Source organism: Gopherus flavomarginatus, chromosome 3, assembly GCF_025201925.1.
Source record: "Gopherus flavomarginatus isolate rGopFla2 chromosome 3, rGopFla2.mat.asm, whole genome shotgun sequence".
Taxonomy (NCBI): Eukaryota; Metazoa; Chordata; order Testudines; family Testudinidae; genus Gopherus; species Gopherus flavomarginatus.
The window spans coordinates 133,048,794-133,065,904 of NC_066619.1; the positions used below are offsets into that span (position 1 = coordinate 133,048,794).

The 17,111-nt window shown below is 40.3% G+C and overlaps 2 protein-coding genes across 3 annotated transcripts in view; one reads left to right on the top strand and one right to left on the bottom strand.

The window, feature by feature from the left end:
* The window catches only part of LOC127048474 (uncharacterized), a 490,241-nt gene that overhangs the window by 141,705 nt on the left and 331,425 nt on the right, over positions 1–17,111 (bottom strand). The gene's annotated exons all lie outside the window — the stretch shown is intronic.
* SLC44A1 (solute carrier family 44 member 1) overlaps positions 1–17,111 on the top strand; it is a 107,596-nt gene that overhangs the window by 39,989 nt on the left and 50,496 nt on the right. For both annotated transcript variants that reach the window (XM_050948241.1, XM_050948242.1), the window contains exons 2-4: positions 2,868–2,957; positions 6,570–6,712; positions 15,435–15,571. In XM_050948241.1, the coding sequence (XP_050804198.1) occupies positions 2,868–2,957; positions 6,570–6,712; positions 15,435–15,571 (370 nt within the window). The remainder of the gene's footprint in view (positions 1–2,867; positions 2,958–6,569; positions 6,713–15,434; positions 15,572–17,111) is intronic.

A 17,111-nucleotide genomic window follows, 5' to 3' on the forward strand; every position in this document is an offset into this window, starting at 1 on the left:
CATTAGCAGTTACCCAGGCTCTTGAGGGGAGAGGGCCACAATAGAAGCTGTTTTTGGGGAGAGGGAGAGTGCTGATGGGATTGTTTTTTATTGAGATGGGGGGTGGTGGCTTGGAGATATTTAACAGCTGTTGGCTTTCGTTTTGCTGATTGTATTTTTAAATGTTGACAGAGGCACCTAGAGCTGAGGCAAGGCACTTTTGTGTATATTGTTATAAACTGAAATAAATAATACATAAGCAAAGTACTGTAGAGCATTTCTGACTTGCCATCTGGAAGTGGTAAGAATCTCTCTTCCAAGCAGTTGACGGTGAAGTCTTACCCAGCTAAGCACCTCACAGGCATGTGTTATGAACACTTAGAGAAGATCTTAGAGGTTTCTCACCTTTAAAACTTCCTTTTTATTGGCAGTCTGTCTGGCCATGATATTGGGAACTTTGCTCATTGTTCACAGATTGCTAAATGACTTTTTAATCAGGTCAGAACTTCTGCAATAATTCAGTCTCTTTCCTGTGTCCTCCAGTGTGTTTCATCTGTCCATGTAGGTGGGGATGTCTCTCCTCATTCCTTCCAGTCCCATAGAATAAAGATAAACTTATTGCTCAGTGGGAAGAGGGCTTTGAATAACTGAATAAAACTGTAGACACTAGAAGGCAGATTTTATTCTTGTGGGGTTCCCCAGCTTGCTTTTCAAGGCTTTGTGTCATTGGGAGTGACGCTGTATGAAGAAAGAGAATGTAGTGTTTGGAGTAAAGAGGTTTGTGGCTCATTCCACAAGAGCAGCCGCTACCTTTTCAGCAGAGAGAGAGATGGGTTTCCTTACAGCTTCATGGTACTAGAGTTGATGTGGGCAGCTCTGTGGATGCTGACGTCAAAAGCCAAGTCTATGCTGCAGGATGTCCTTTATAAGGTACCTTTCTGGTTCCTGGTCTCGAGTGAAATTCCAGAGGTTGCAGTTCCTAGAGTCTGGGTCTGCTGGAGTTCTTATCTGGAAACCTAAATTTCTTCCAAGTCCCCTCTATGCCACCCCAGACTGAGTGGGATCACCCAGCCAGCTCCTCTCATGGGAGGCAGTGATTCCCCAAGAGCTGTTCATTTAATTTCCTGTCAACAGCCACTGATTAGAGGACTCACGCGCAGCCTGGACAAATACAGAAAGACTTTAAAAATATTAACAGATACCATTGTCATGAAACCTCATTTCAAACGGGATGTGCAGTTTGAATGCAGCGGATGAGGAAGATACATTTTTTCATTCATCGTATCTAGTTTGTAGTTTTCTAATAACCTTATTTGTAAAGGGTATTTGTGTTTGCAAATCAAGCTAAAGATGAGACTTGAATACCAGAAAAATCTTACTAACACATTTTAGCTAGTAATACAACAGCCATGTACTGCAGACTTTCTGCTTTTGATCAGTCTGCAAAACTAGGTGCTGGAGATGGCAAATGTCAGCAAAGTTTACAATAGATCAGTGTTGGCAGTTCAGTCTCCTGTTCTAATTTCTCATCTGAATCTCCAACAGACTCCAGAACCTATAATGAAAATTTAAGGTTTTGGCAGGTTGTCCTACACAAGTTGGAATCTTTAGTTGTTTCTTTATATCCCAATTCATGCTCTCCCATATAGGTATAGAAGGCCATTCTACATCTCTTCTGGACTACAGTCTGTGTTCTGTGATCCATGCCCTTACTGAATGGAGGACTAGCTCTCCCAAAGATCCTTTTAAATGCCTAAACTTTTGGTAGGGAGATGCTATTAGCAGTAGGTTCCTGGAAACTTATTGAAAGAGCTTTGTTGTCTCTGCAACTTCGTTATTTTTAAAATGAGGTGTACTTTTTTCAGCCTTGGATCTAAATCAAAATTTTGATCTGTGAACAAAATTCTAGTGGTATACTTAATTTTGCTTCGTAATCAATACGCATTCTTCCCTTAGCTTCCTAGGGAAGAAGCATAGCTTAAAAACCTCTTCATAATTTTTTAATTATAATGAGCCAGTATGAATAGAACAGACTTTATGAAATGTACACTTGTGGGCCACAGGGTAGCCATTTTTATAGTGCAAACTGTTAACAGTTCAGCCTTTTATCCACTGAGGTATTTCTGTCATCTGAAAAAGCAGTAGAGTCTCTTTCCTGAGAGTTTTAACTTAATTCCAGACTCCTTTCTTCTAGTAAGTTGACACTTCTTGCCTGAATTGCAGAACTCCATAGCTGCCTTTTCTGGGCAGATTAAAAAACTGTTCCTTAGACTGCTGCATATTACGTTCTTTCTGTCTGTACTGTATGCTGTTAATCCTGCCATGGAGGTGTTTAAAACTAACGAGTTTGTGGAAAGCTTATTCTTTTATCCTTCTTGGAAAGCAGATTACTGTACATACAGTAGCTGTGGAAGAGTACAGTAACTAGCTAGTGTTTGTCTGTTAGTCTATAAGGTGCCACAGGATTCTTTGCTGCTTTTACAGATCCAGACTAACACGGCTACCCCTCTGATACTTAGCTAGTATTGTTGATCCCTTGAGTGACCATGCTTATTTCCCCTCTTATGCTAGAGCCAGAAATATGAATAAATGAAATGCTTTCTGAATTCAGCATTGCTCTTACCCGCTCTCTTTTGCAGATTCTTCCCGCACTTACCCTTGGACACATTACCTTGACTGTCTTTTAAATGGTTCCACTAGCCTCACTGTAGTTTAAATAATTATTGTACATTTTACAGTATAGATGAAGTAGCTTACGTATCCAAAGATAAACCCTGACGAATATCAATGCCCTAAAAACTGCTTTTCAAAGCGTTTTGTTATTGACAGAGCATATTTTATTTAATTGACTTCGTAACCATTGTCTTTATCCCTTTTTCTCACCCAAGAGCTCCAAACGAGAGTGGAAGCCTCTGGAGGATCGCAGCTGCACAGATATACCATGGCTGTTGCTATTCATCCTCTTTTGTGTTGGAATGGTGAGTAAAATAAGAAAGATTCTAAATGTTACTTAGCCACAGATATTTTTCACTCATTGTGAAGAAATCAGATTTTGAGATTAGAAATTTGGTAACATCAGTCAATGTCTAGTGTATTTTAGCATGGCAGGTATCCATTATGGAACAAGAACTTGCTTGATTTTGATACATTTTTGTAAAGCAGTGTCACGATGCACAAATCTAGCACTTTCACAGGGTCTCATAATTTGCGTATAGATTCTGTTTTGCCATGGAATTGTGAGCATCAGACTCTAAGCTACTTTTAAAGCAAGTTTCTAGTCCTCATGGTTGTGAAGATGTCACGCTACACTTAGCCTTAAAAAAAGAAAAAAGGCCATCATCCTAAACCTGTATTAAAAATAGCTTTGAGCATAAGGAACTGTTACCTTAATCTCAATAGGTTGTTAGTTCTGAAACATAAAAATGGCAATGTGAACCTCAAAATTGTTGATATCCCTGTTGATAACTTTAGCAGAGCCATCCAATTAATACACTTCTTCCACAATCCATACCTTCTTCCCAAGCTACCCCAGGTGTCAAAGCCTCACTGTGTTTTACCTAGATGCCAAAACACTTGGCTTCCTTCTGACAAAGGCTATGATGCAGTTAAATGTCAAATTACAAAAAAATGATTGCAGCATAGTGAAAATTCAGTATCTTGTTTTTTGCCTTTTTTGTGTGGAATTAGGGAGGGTTGCTTACATTATTCTAGTCCAACCTGCCGCCAGTTAGAGAATAACTATATCTTTTTCACATTCCTGGTTTGTGAGATGATGCTCTGTGCCTATGCGTCTCAAACTCTTACTGGCTTTATTTTACAACCATGGTGCCCTGCAAGCTCATCACTAACTTGTTTTTCACTTAACACCCCTTTGGTATTTTTGCTATCCATTGACAAGTTTGATTTTTAAATGACTGTTTAATACAGAAATTCCTAGTTCTGTATATTTATTTGGGGTATTAGATGATACAAATTAGGTACACACAGTTGCATATGCCCATCTTTGAAAATTAGGTCCCAGACTGTGTTACATTTCACTCTTTGCTGTTACTTGGTCTGTTGTTGGCCGCGTCCTGCTGATATAACTCCATACACACCTGCAACTGCGAAATTTTCCTTTTGTATGGTGTACTCTCCTACAGCCTTCTTGTCACACCAATATGGTGTGCGGAGCAATTGTCATATCATCACTGCCTTGGGGAGTTGCAAATAAGTTCAGGTGGTTACATCCACTTTCCCTCACTTTGTGGCTAGATGGGAGTAGAATCCTAAAGGAGATGGAGGAGGATCCTGACACTTCTCTCCTGTAATGTAGAGTGTCAGTGTGGAAAACATTAAGAATCTATGCATTATCCTACATAAAATTCTATTGCTTAAAAGGAATTAGAGCTTTTCATAGAATCATAGAATATCAGGGTTGGAAGGGACCTCAGGAGGTCATCTACTCCAGCCCCCTGCTCAAAGCAGGACCAGTTTCCAACTAAATCATCCCAGTCAGGGCTTTGTCAAGCCTGACCTTAAAAACCTCTAAGGAAGGAGATTCCACCACCTCACTAGGTAACCCATTCCAGTGCTTCACCACTCCCTGAGTGAAAATGTTTTTCCTAATATCCAACCTAAACCTCCCCCACTGTAACTTGAGACCATTACTCCTTGTTCTGTCATCGGGTACCACTGGGAACAATCGAGATCCATTGTCTTTGGAACCCCCTTTCGGGTAGTTGAAAGCAGCTATCAAATCCCCCCTGCAGGATAAACAATCCCAGTTCCCTCAGCCTCTCCTCATAAGTCATGTGCTGCAGCCCACTAATCATTTTTGTTGCCCTCTGTTGGACTCTTTCCAATTTTTCCACATCCTCCTTGTAGTGTGGGGCCCAAAACTGGACACACTGCTCCAAATGAGGCCTCACCAGTGTCCAATAGAGGGGAATGATCACATCCCTCTATCTGCTGGCAGTGCCCCTACTCGTACAGCCCAAAATGCCATTAGCTTTCTTGGCAACAAGGGCACACTGTTGACTCATATCCAGCTTCTTATCCACTGTAACCCGTAGGTCCTTTTCTGCAGAACTGCTTCCTAGCCACTCGGTCCCTAGTCTATAGCAGTGCATGGGATTCTTCCGTCCTAAGTGCAGGACTCTGCACTTGTCCTTGTTGAACCTCGTCAGGTTTCTTTTGGCCCAGTCCTCTAATTTGTCTAGGTCCCTCTGTATCCTGTCCCTACCCTCCAGCGTCTCTACCACTCCTCCCAGTTAGTGTCATCTGCCAACTTGCTGAGAGTGGTGATGGATTGATGAAATTGACAATAAGAGCTGCATATCAGTTTATTACTGGTGATAACTTTTTACTCCTTCTTTGCTTTGACTTGTCCAATGTTAAGTTTATAAATAAGCTAATTTACTATAAGACAGTGACCTGCTCTTCATTTGGAATTTCTCTGTATTCAGCTTCTCTCCTTTGGTATTGCACTGCGCTGTCTTGCTGTCTAAGGCTTTAAAGTGTCAACATTTGACTCCTCCACACCCTCCTTCCAATGCCTTTTCCTTCTCAGTTGATTCTCTTGTGTCCACTTGTAACTCCAGACTCTCTTCTGCACTTTTCCTTTGCCTCCCCAGACTAATTAATTCTCTCACCAGTCTCAAACCTTGGCTTACCCCTCTTGTCTTCTTCCTCTGGCATCACTGGACACTTGGCGAGACAGCATAAGAACTATTTTTCTCTGCCCAGGATCTTGCTAGCCTAATTAGTTGTAAAGAGATAATTGATGCTTTCAGGCATGACCTCTTTACAGTGGCCTCTCTTTATTTCCTCCCAACTCCCAAACTTTCTCTTTAGTATCCAATTTAAGCTCTTTGAAAGTCCGTCTATAGCCTAGTGAGACCTGGGTCTCTCTTCTCTAAGGCCCTTTTCCCCGCTTTGCTCCACCATGCTGTTCCTAGCTGCTCCTTTTGTATGCTTCCACTGCTATTTGTGTTTCTTTTTCTTCCATTTGTCCCCTATATCTGAAATGTCTTGCCTGGTCTGCCCTGCCTCCCCTTCTGCTTAAAACTCCAAATAGTCCTTCTTTCCCTCAGAGGTGTTAACAAGATGTTTAAAAAATCTTACAAGCAAAAATACCCAAACTATCTGGAAATTAACGAGATGTATCCCAAACTTCACTAGTCATGCTGCATGTGTTGCTCTCCTTCCCTGCCCCCCTCCCCTTTACAAGTGTGTGCTATCTGCCTAGATTGTGAGCAGTTCCCCTCAGGAACTTTGTTTTATGCCTGTCTTGTAAAAGCACCTAGCACATTGAGCCTGTTCAGCTAATAAATAATTTTTATCACATCTGAATCATATTTTAAATTAATGTTTGCATTTAAATTTACAACTGTCTGTTGTTCCCCACAGTGGTTCTTTTTCGATTGACTTAGACTTTTCCCTTTTAAATGGAAGGAATTTCAAAGAAGGATGCAAAAAATTGGACTCCTCTGCTCTGAAAAAATGAATGACAACTAACTCTTTCCTCACGACTAGCTCCAAGGAGAGCATTGTTAAACTGTGTTTCTGACACAGTTGCTATTGAAACCTTTTATCTATTTTTTCCCCAGGGTTTTATTTGTGGCTTTTCAATAGCTACTGGAGCAGCTGCGAGATTGATTTCAGGATATGACAGTTATGGAAATATCTGTGGACAGAAGAATGTAAAGGTGGATGGAATAGTCAATAGTGGTTTAGATCTCACACAAAAGAAGTGAGTATATGCCTTTTTCAGACTAGTATATGATTGAACCAGAGTCTGTTCTCAGTTGGAAGTAGATTACAATAAATATTCTGACTCTTTTAGTTAATGTGTTTAATTTTTCCTATCTAGTCCTTGCCTGCATTTCTCTTGCTTAAAACCTTCTCTAACAACCAGTAGCCTGCATTTGTGAATGTGCATTGTGGAATTTGTAATATGTATACAAACAAAGTAATTTGGAGTATTGCTGCTTTCTTGGCATCTTATTATATAGTTTGTTTGTTGTGTTCAGCTGTTTGGTACAATGGGCTTTTCATACTGACCAACATTTTCAAGTGTTCCAGGGTTGAATGAGGAAAGCCAAGAAACCCCTCTGAATAATTCACAGAGGACTTTAGAAAGCAAAATATCCCTTTAGCTTGTATATCATCACTACTGCACTGTATTGAGACTATAACTAATGAAGTTTGAAATAGGACTGCAACAAAGGATAATGAAAAACTAAAAGACCTTATTAACTTCTGGAATAGTCTTGATTCACATGTCTTTAGACTAACAAACCCCTCAGTGCATGCAGATCGTTTTGTAAGGACGCTTGACTGAAGGTTTGATTATTTGGAGATAGTATTGGAGTTTTCTTGGCATCTTCATTTGGAAGAGTAATTTAATGTGAAAAGTTAAGACGACTATCACTTTTTCGGAAGTAATCTGAGTTGGTTACATAAAATCCAGTGACAGTTAAACAATTTATTGATTTAAATCTGTAAAAGTTGTAGGCCTAATTTTGATGCTTGGGCATCAAGTGGCATTTGTCCCTTGGAAACCAAAACATAAATACTTGCCTTTTATTTAATGGAATAAATCTTTCAGATTGTTCTGTGGGGTAAAAATTGCATGTTTTATTTAGAGAATTGAGCAGTACGTAGTATTGAATTTAATATTGTTGTAAACTCTTTAAAACTGATTTGATCCTTTCTGATGTTACTTTTAAACGTTCAAAGGAATGAGCAGCATCTTGGACTGAAAGATCTAAAGAGTGGGCTTACAATCCAGGCCAGGTGATAATTCATAGTTCATAAATTTTCTAATTAGCCTCCAGTTTCTTTTTGTAACGCTGGTAATTATCCTATAAAATCACCTGATGTTTGAGTTGGCAATCTGCTACTCATTTCACAAGCAGCTTGTCCTATTTCAAAAAGTAGATGAGCAAGGTGTGTGACTGCATTGGACCACTTTCTCACTAATCAATTAATCATCGGATTTTTTATATTCGAGAACGTTGTGTCCTCAAATCTAATTTCTATCAGCTGTCACATGGAAGAGTACTTTATTGTATTATCCTTTCACATAATACAGAGAGACATCTAATGACACTGAAAGGCAGCAAATTAAAAATGATAGAAGGAAATACCTTTTTTTTACCTACACAGTCTCTCACGATGTATGGAACTCATTGCCACAAGATATCACTGAGGTCAAGAGTTCAGCAGAATTCAGAAAAAGGATTACTCTTGTACGGCTAACAAGAACATCTGATTATGTCATAGTTAAGAAAAATTAGATGGCATAAATCAAAATTTCTTTTAGAGCACAAGACCACTACTACCTGCCTGGGGAGAAGAAACTTTCCTTATGGCCAGATTATTCTTGCACAGTTGTCTGAAGCATGTGGCGCTATCCAGCACACTAGACTACATAGAGCTGTAGTCTGATCTAGTATGGCAATTCCTATATATTAGCAAGTGATTTTTTTTCCCCTTGTTTTTCACTGGCTTGAAATTGTTTCAAAAAGGGTTCCATCGGATCAGCATCTGTTTCTGTCAGACTGAGTTCTTGTAGTGTCAGAGGTACAATACATGGGATTACCTCCTACGGTCATCTACATTTTATAGTAATGCTTTTTACAGTCTGGAGAAAATAAGCTTTTTTTTCTTAGCCTCTCTATCATGAACTAAGTCTTAAAGAAAGAGTTTCTTGCTCTAAACTTCCAGGGGATCCCTGAAGATATTTCCATTTGCCACCTCTTGTAGAGTAATTTTATCTTTAGCCTCCAATCAGAAGCAGACGTGTTACATTATTTGTAAACTAGCATGATCTCTTCCTGCTGAATCATAGCAACATGTAGGGAATGTAATGAGGAAGTGAAATTGACACTATTTGGGGAAGCTTGAGCTAAAATGTGGGGGTGGGGGTCCTCTGAGTGATTCGCTGAATACACATCAGATTCTGAAAGAGTATCCTCAGTTTTGTAGCTTTTTCACAGCCACATCTTTGCACCAAAAATTGACTATCTTTTCTTTATTACAAAAAGAACACAGCATAGTTTCAATATGCTGTACGCTGGGAGACATACCCCATGGAGTGTAGTGAAGACCTTACAGCCAGTTCCAGACCAGCCTGCCTACTCCTGAAGAGGTTGCTCTTCTTTTAGAGCTTTGTCAGGATTATGGGATTAAAATTATCTTGATGTGCTAGAGGAATTGGCAAACAAAATTATGAACACATTGACAAGGTACAAGTTGTTCAGATGCCAGTCCTAACTGGTCTTTGACCTGCACGATCTTGCTGCTTGGGCAGAATGAAGATACTATAGTACAGATGTGGGCAAACTACAGCCTGTGGAACTGTCCTGCCTGGCCCCTGAGCTCCCGGCCGGAGAGTCTTGTCCCCGGCCCCTCCCTTGCTGTTCCCTCTCCCCTGCAGCCACGCCGCCCCCATGCTCTGGCCTGCCACTCCCACGGGCAGTGTGGGGAGTGCAGCTGGCTCTGGTCGGGTGTCACCGCTGCAAGCTCCTGCTGCTGGTAAGGTGGCAGAGAGCGGGCGGGTTGGGTAAGGGAGTGGGTGGTTGTAGGGGGCAGTCAGGGAGGAGGGGGCGGTTGGATGGGGCGGAGGTTCTGGGGGTGCGATGAGGGAATGGGGAACAGGGAGGGTTGGGAGTGGGAGTCCCAGGTGGCTTGTCGGGGGGGTGGGATGTGGATAGGGGTCAGGAGAGCAGTCAGGGGACAGGGAGTGGGTGGGTTGGATAAGGGGGTGGAATCCTGGAGGGGGGGGGGAGAGCGTTAGGGGCAGGAGGGTCCCGGGAGGGGGTGGTCAGGGGATGAGGAGCAGAGGGTGATTGGATAGGGAGTGGGAGTCCCAGGAGGCTGTCAGGGGGCTGGGGGTGTGGATAGGGGTTTGGGCAGTCAGGACAGGGAGCAGGGGGGTTGGATGGGGGGCGGTCAGGGGACAAGGAGCAGGAGGGGTTGGATGGGTCGGGGGTTCTGAGGTGGGAGGTCAGGAGGTGGGAAGTGGGAGGGGACAGAGGGGGCGGGGAACAGGCTGTTTCGGGAGGCACAGCCTTCCCTACCAAGCCCTCCATACAGTTGCGCAACCCCGATGTGGTCCTCGGGCCAAAAAGTTTGCCCACCCCTGTTATAGTATTTATCCTTCACAAAAACTACAAGAAGAAATACCCTGCTTCAGAGAATTGTCAGCCAGTGACTTTTTCAAATGCTAGCAAATTCTCTTGATCCCCCAGAAGCAAAGACTTTAATTAATGGGCTCTTTACTCAGTGCATGCAGGTAGCAAATGGAAAATTTGCAGCATACATGGAGAGAAAATATGTGAACTAAATTCTAAATGACCCACCCAGAACTTGTATGAATTGGGTGAACATTTTAATTTATCTCTCCATTATTGCAATTAGATGCTTGTCGATTGCAGTGAACAGTGGTTCTGTACAGTGCTCATTTAAACGTCTAGAGGTGTCTTGAGGGATGACAGAAAATCAATGAAATCTACAAATGTAGGAACATACAAGATGCTCCAAGCCAAGATAGACTTGTATATTGTGCTAGCTTGTTGCACAGTTAAAGGTTAACTGTTTGTGGTTTTAAAATAGAAAAACACAGGATACGTGGAAAACAAAACAATATCTTTGCCTCTTCTCACTTTTATATTTAACTTTTGCTAACTTTTTTTCACTGTGACTGAACAGGCATGGATGGGGTAATCGGGCATTTGTCCAGTAAGCCTGTTGGTCATGTGAGGGGACTGTTGATTCTTTCTCCATTTCTTTCCTTGTGTGACTTCATCTTAATTTAAAACCATATAGTTTAGCTCCTGTAGTAGCTCGGAATTTTTTCTTTTCTTTACCACTCCCCCCCCCCTTTTTTTTTTAAGTAGGCACTAAAATTCCCCTCCTCCCCTGCAAAAATCAATGTTACCATGATGTAAACTTAAAAGCAATAATAGTCAAAGATGGAAAAAGCTACACTTGAAACATTTTCTGTGTTGGTTTAAATGTATACATTTAAGCTTGTTAAATGTATGCCACAGGATATACCACAGGATATGTGCTTTGGCAGTTAACTTCGCTGTTAACTTGAACTTTCATATTCTGATTTCTGAACATTTAAACCTGTAGCTTTGATATTGCAATTTATCTTTGAATGAAATTTGAGAAAAATTAAAGATATAGGCATGGGCACTACTGATGAAGAGTTTAAAAGTCCAGATAATTACTGGGGTTGGCCAAAAACTGGGCATGTCCACCATTACATCAGTTTAATCAAGTATTTTTGCCTCTAAGTAATTCTCCTCCCTCTTTTCATATTTCAGAAGTTATTTTTTTCTGTTGATTCTCAAAAAATGTTTTGGATTATGAAAACACTTTACTAAGATCTTGTAATTTCATTAATCCTGTACATTGGCTGTCTTAAAGCATAGGTACAGTGGTACCAACGAAAAATGTACACATCTAGTATGTATAGGTTTATTATGGTACAATTAATTATTTTCCTATTCCTGCAGTGTAATCTTGAAGTGAGTTGAACTAGCCCAAGTAAGATAAATCGTGACCTTTGTTTGTGTGGCTGACTTAACTACTGTACTTTGGATTACTTGTATCCTTCATGTTTGGAACTATAATTTCACAGTTCTTTAGGCAGAACTGAAATGGGTTCTGTAGTGACTTACCATGGTTCTTCATTGGTGCCAGAGGTCTCTGGGTGCTTTAGATTTCCTCTGACATCTTTCACTGAGCCTTTCCCACTCTGTAGCCAAACCTCACCTCAGAAAGGGAAAAGCCATGAAAACAACAAAGCTCAAACCAGCTTTGTGCTCAGTCAACTAGCTGTCATAAATGGTCATTGAAATAATTAGAAGAGGTGAGTGAACTCTCCTGATCTGCATTGGGAATAGTCAGTTGGATTGAGGTAATCTTTTACAGGGCAATGTTAATGAGCCCACTGACCTGATTCTACTTAGCCATTAAAAATAGCAGACCTTTCCTCCCAACTCCCTCTAGCTCAAGGCCTCCATGGTATGAAGCATTACAAGAGCAGAGCAGTGTTCTTAATAGGAGGATCTCTTTCGATGGCTCAGTGTAAAGAGGAAGAACTCTATCAGGAGCCAGTCAAAGCTGTGACATGTTTAAAGGGTTAAGTTGATTGGTCAAGTTCTCAGACTCAGGTTCTCAGAACTGACACCTTTCTTCATCTCAGCCAAGATTGCTCCTGGCTACCGGAAAACTGTGATCACAGGAAACAGAGTAGGGTCTCCAGAGGATTTTTTAGACTAGAAGATAAAGAGTTCTTTTAAAAGGGGCTTCAACTCTTTCCCCATTACAGTAAGGGCAACGGTAATATCCATAATATCAGCACGTAGAACCCTCTCACTCAGCCTACTCCATGTTTCATCCAAGAGATTCTTCATGAGTACAGACAGGAATTCTAAGCAGCTCAGATCCATTAAATTAACTCTGGCTTTCCTGTACAAGAGCCTGTGAAATTCTGTTTTCTGGTCTGGATCCCTATTCTGCAACAGCCTAGCCTGCCAACAATATGTATCAGAGTTCTGGGATATGCCTCCAGAAACAATATATTCGTTCCCTCTTGATGTTTAACTATTTGATTGCATCACCCAAAAAAGCACTCAAACAACTGAATAAAATCATCCCTAACCAGTCTCGTCCAGGAGCACAAAGTGACTTCCAATATTTTGTCACAATTGCAACTTCCAGTAGTAAGAGAATCGCCACTCGTTTTACTCTGCTAGGACCAGAAAAGTTTTACGAAAGACCAGTCAGAGAGGCAACCCTTGAATAAATTGCTCTTCTGGACACGAATCATGTCAATTCATGAACTGGAGTCCCTCTTGGAGGAAGACTGAAGAAGTATTTTGCTTCAGGTAGGTTGAAGAGCCCCCCAATTTCAGGAACCCAAGAAGTGACAGTGTTGGATAGCATAGTGAACTTACGTTGCTTTTCTAATTCCTGAGTCAACATTTCTAACTTAAAGGCCTGATCCTGTGAAGTGCTGAGAATGACTCACTGAAGTCAGTAGGAACTGAAGGGTGTTCATCACCTCACGAGAAGCACTCTGTAACTCTCAAAAAGTATGATTTAAGGTTGCAGACATCACCATAGTTTCCAGTTTCATTCTGAAGCTGTATTGAAAACTTCGCCTGTCAAACGTACTCTAAACCAAGGAGTACTTTAGTGTTTAGGTTATATGTATCTGTTTAATGATATGTTAACAGAATGCTCCTGTGAGGAACGTAGATGACACCATAGAGCTATGCTATACCTGTAAATTACAGGACCAAGCTCAAAATTACAGGATTTTCCTCATAAAATAATCTGTGTAATTTTTCCTTTTCACTGAAACTGTACCTCTCTACTAATAGCAAGAACTCAAATAAACAAAGAGAGTGGACTGTCTCTCCTAACTTGCTCTTGCCAAAGGATTCCCGATTCATTTGTGCTGCTATTGTGTTGTTGTTCATGGTATAGTATCTGAGTGAAAGCTATTCCTCTCTGGGGGTAAGACTAGGATTACCACCTGTCTTGTATATTTTATTTTTCTAGTATTTTTTAATATTAGTATTAAAATTTTAGCTACTCAAAAGTGTTTTAAATAGTGACGATTGTGCTTTTGTTGAGAGAAATGGGGAATCAGAGGCTTAATACACGTGTATTACTACGTGTAGTTACCTTTGAAAACAGCTGCCAGATAGAATGTGAAGTTCAGTTTCCAGTTGTGTCACAGCCCCTAATGTTTGTACAGTGTTGGATGGATATAGTATATAGGGGAAACAGAAATGAAAAAATGATCCAAGGAGTGGAGGATAATACCTAGGGAGACTGAAAGCACTACAGTTTCACTGGGAAAAAGAACATTCAGGGGAGAGCATGAGTAGTTTATAAATACATTCAAGTTAATATAAATGATGACAGGGATTGATTCCATTTCAGAAGGTAGGGCTTGAGACTAAAAACTGAGAAATTGAGGCTAAATAGTAATAACGTTTGTACATTGAAAATAGAAACGACTACCCAGAGTGAGGCACCATCACTGCGTATAGTCAAAGTAATGTGAGAAAAGCCAGGAACAGTAGAGATCCTACGTACAAAGGGTCAGATTATATGACACAAGTGATGTTTTCTGTTCCCACTATCTGACACTGTGAATTAGACGTAGCCTGTTCTGATCATTTAACAATAAACATACACTTGGACATCTTTGCATTTCCCATAGAAGTCTTTTATTAGTAATGTAGTTTCAGAGGTATTACCTTAAGGAGTGGGGTGTAAAACTTACTGAGGATCTAACCATTTTCAGTTCCTCTTCACAGTTAGCAAGAAAGTGCTTTTTGTCCTTAACAGAAACAAACCAAAAAAAAAACAAAAAAAAAAACCCCAAGGAATCAAACCCAGTAAAACTCTTTAAATGGTCTGTAATGGTATTTTTGCTAGTACACTGGGCTGAAAAGCATTTCAACAGTTGGATCAACTGAAAAATATTTTTGTTAGTGTACTTCATCATGTACCTGTTGCAAAATCATTTGTAACTGTCTCCAAGTGTAGTCTGAGATGAAATAGGCTTTCTGAGATCAGAAGAGGTTTTTCATCAATGTGTTTAATAGAAATAGTACATGTTCTTAACGTTTTGAGCTCCTGAGTTAGGTTCTGAGATAAGAGATATATAGGAAGGAGATGTTTGCTAGGGAGTTGATAAACAATGCACATTTCACAACTTTTGGTGTTTTTTAAATCATGATGGAGTTCATGGAAAGGAGATATTTTAAAATACTGCACTTTCACAGTAGATAGTTACCTGAAATAGCTCAACAATTTTTATGCTTCTAAATAAATACCAAAATGATCTATTCAATATTATGGACTAGTGGTGTGAAAAATCAATTTAAAACAAAAAACTTGAGTTATTTGAGTTACATACGTTTATTAAAGCATCCTGAGCTTTCTTTTCTTTTCATTTCTTTTTGTGGTATACATACAACTTTTCTGTTTTTGTTTTGTTTTGTTTTTTTCCCCCCACTTTGTATTTCAGGGGAAAAGACTGGAGATCTTCAAGTTATGTCTCAAACAGGAGTTAATGTTCACAGCCTGTTTATAACTGTGGAAGCTCGTATATAATGGAAGTGCTGAGGCTGTACAAACAATGCCACTTGAATGTACTGAAGTCTGATCAAATGTTTTAGAATATGCCCATTGTACAATATCAGTCTGTACATTCAAGGATCCAGCAGTGCATACATTCAACTTCTATTAGTTTCTTTCTGTATGTGCTTATGCCACATTGGTATTGTCCTAAAATAAGGAATCCTGAAATTTTTGTTATGGTTGGCATTATATGTTGATGTCTTGGTAGAATTTTTCTGCTAGAAACAAATTTAAGTCTGTCTTTACAATATAAATAATTCAACCACTTGTTTGTTTTTTTCCTATTGTAGGTATGTGTTCTTTTTGGATCCATGCAACGTAGATCTGGTACATCGGAAGATCAAATCCATTGCCCTGTGTGTAGCAGCTTGCCCAAGGAAAGAGCTAAAGACTTTGGCTGATGTTCAGAAATTTGCGGAAACTAACGGTATGAGGAAAGCACATCCCTTTTTTCCTCTGGAGCCAAATGTATTTGTGTAGTATTCATAGATATAAGAAAGATAAAGATGCCTTAGACGTAGCAGAACTAAAAATGAATTGACAAAACATAAAGGGAAATACCAAGGGGAATAGTCTCTAGTCTTTTTATAAAACTAAAACCCAACGGTAGCCATTTGTCCTGCCCTGTTATCTACATGAATCTCCTTTTTAAAGTTCATTTTCTTAAAGAAGAAAAAAAGGCAAGACCTAACAGGAACTTGACTGAAGGGGTTTTACATTTTATGGACCTGTGCCCCTACATTCTGGAAGCTGCCTCAAGCTACTGCTCCAGGTAGCCTTCCTACACTGCTGAGTCATTCTAGCAAGTATTGGATTGGTGGGATCAGTACTGCTATTGAACTGCACTGGAGCACGGTGTCTGCCAGGGAGTGGGTGGTAATCCTGTTTTCATTCAGTACTGCAGTGCAATTCCCTATTTTTCAACATTCTTACTGTATTTTGTGTGAGGTAAGCATAAGGGAAACTATGTGGTTGAATGAAACTGACTCAATTCCTCCTCCCCCAAAATGTGCTGCTTTGTGATCCATGATGACATCAATATCACCACCTTAAGGCATGCTGGAATAATTATAACAGAGTTAAGCAGTAGTGTAGACAAGCCCTCAGATAGGTGTCCAACTTTGGGACTTTGAAATGTGAGGAAGCCAAATGTAAATATTTGGCAAAAATCCCTTCAAATTGTTCTGTCAGTCAGCTGTCATTACTATGGTTAGTGGGTTTTTTCCTTAGGGTACGTCCAGACTACCCACCGTATCAGCGGGTTAAAATTGATTGCTTGGGGATCGATATATCGCGTCTAATCTAGACGCGATATATCAATCCCCGAGCGCGCTTATATCGATTCCGGAACTCCATCAACCCCAACGGAGTTCCGGAATCGACACGGAGAGCCACGAACATCGATCCCGCGCCGTCTGGACGGGTGAGTAATCCGATCTTAGATATTCGACTTCAGCTACGTTATTCACGTAGCTGAAGTTGCGTATCTAAGATCGATTTCCGCCCCCTAGTGCGGACCAGCCCTATGGCTTGATCTTTTTGCACCTCATGGCAAAACACTTCTGCTCATTAGCTGATAGTGACAGTGTTACTGTTTTGAGCACAGAGCAGAAAATTGTTTGCCTGGAGCCTTATTTTGGTGAAGGCAAGGAGGTGCTGACTTCCATTGACTCTTCAGTTTCAAGTATCTGAAAGTGGCTTTATTTTATCGTATTAATTTTGGTTACCTCTTATTTTTTGTCTTATCTGATGTACAGTGGCCTTCTAGTAGAACTAAACTGAAGGATTCAGTCGGAGAATTTCTTCATCAGAGCCTCTTGAAATATTTAAACGTGGCCACTTAAGCCTAGTATCTTTCTCTTGTCCGTGCGTGACTAGTGTTATTTTTCAGTGTAAGTTTAACTTGTGCAGGGAAATCAAAATTCCTTTATTATCCTGTGATAACTACAGTATATTCAGCATGACTG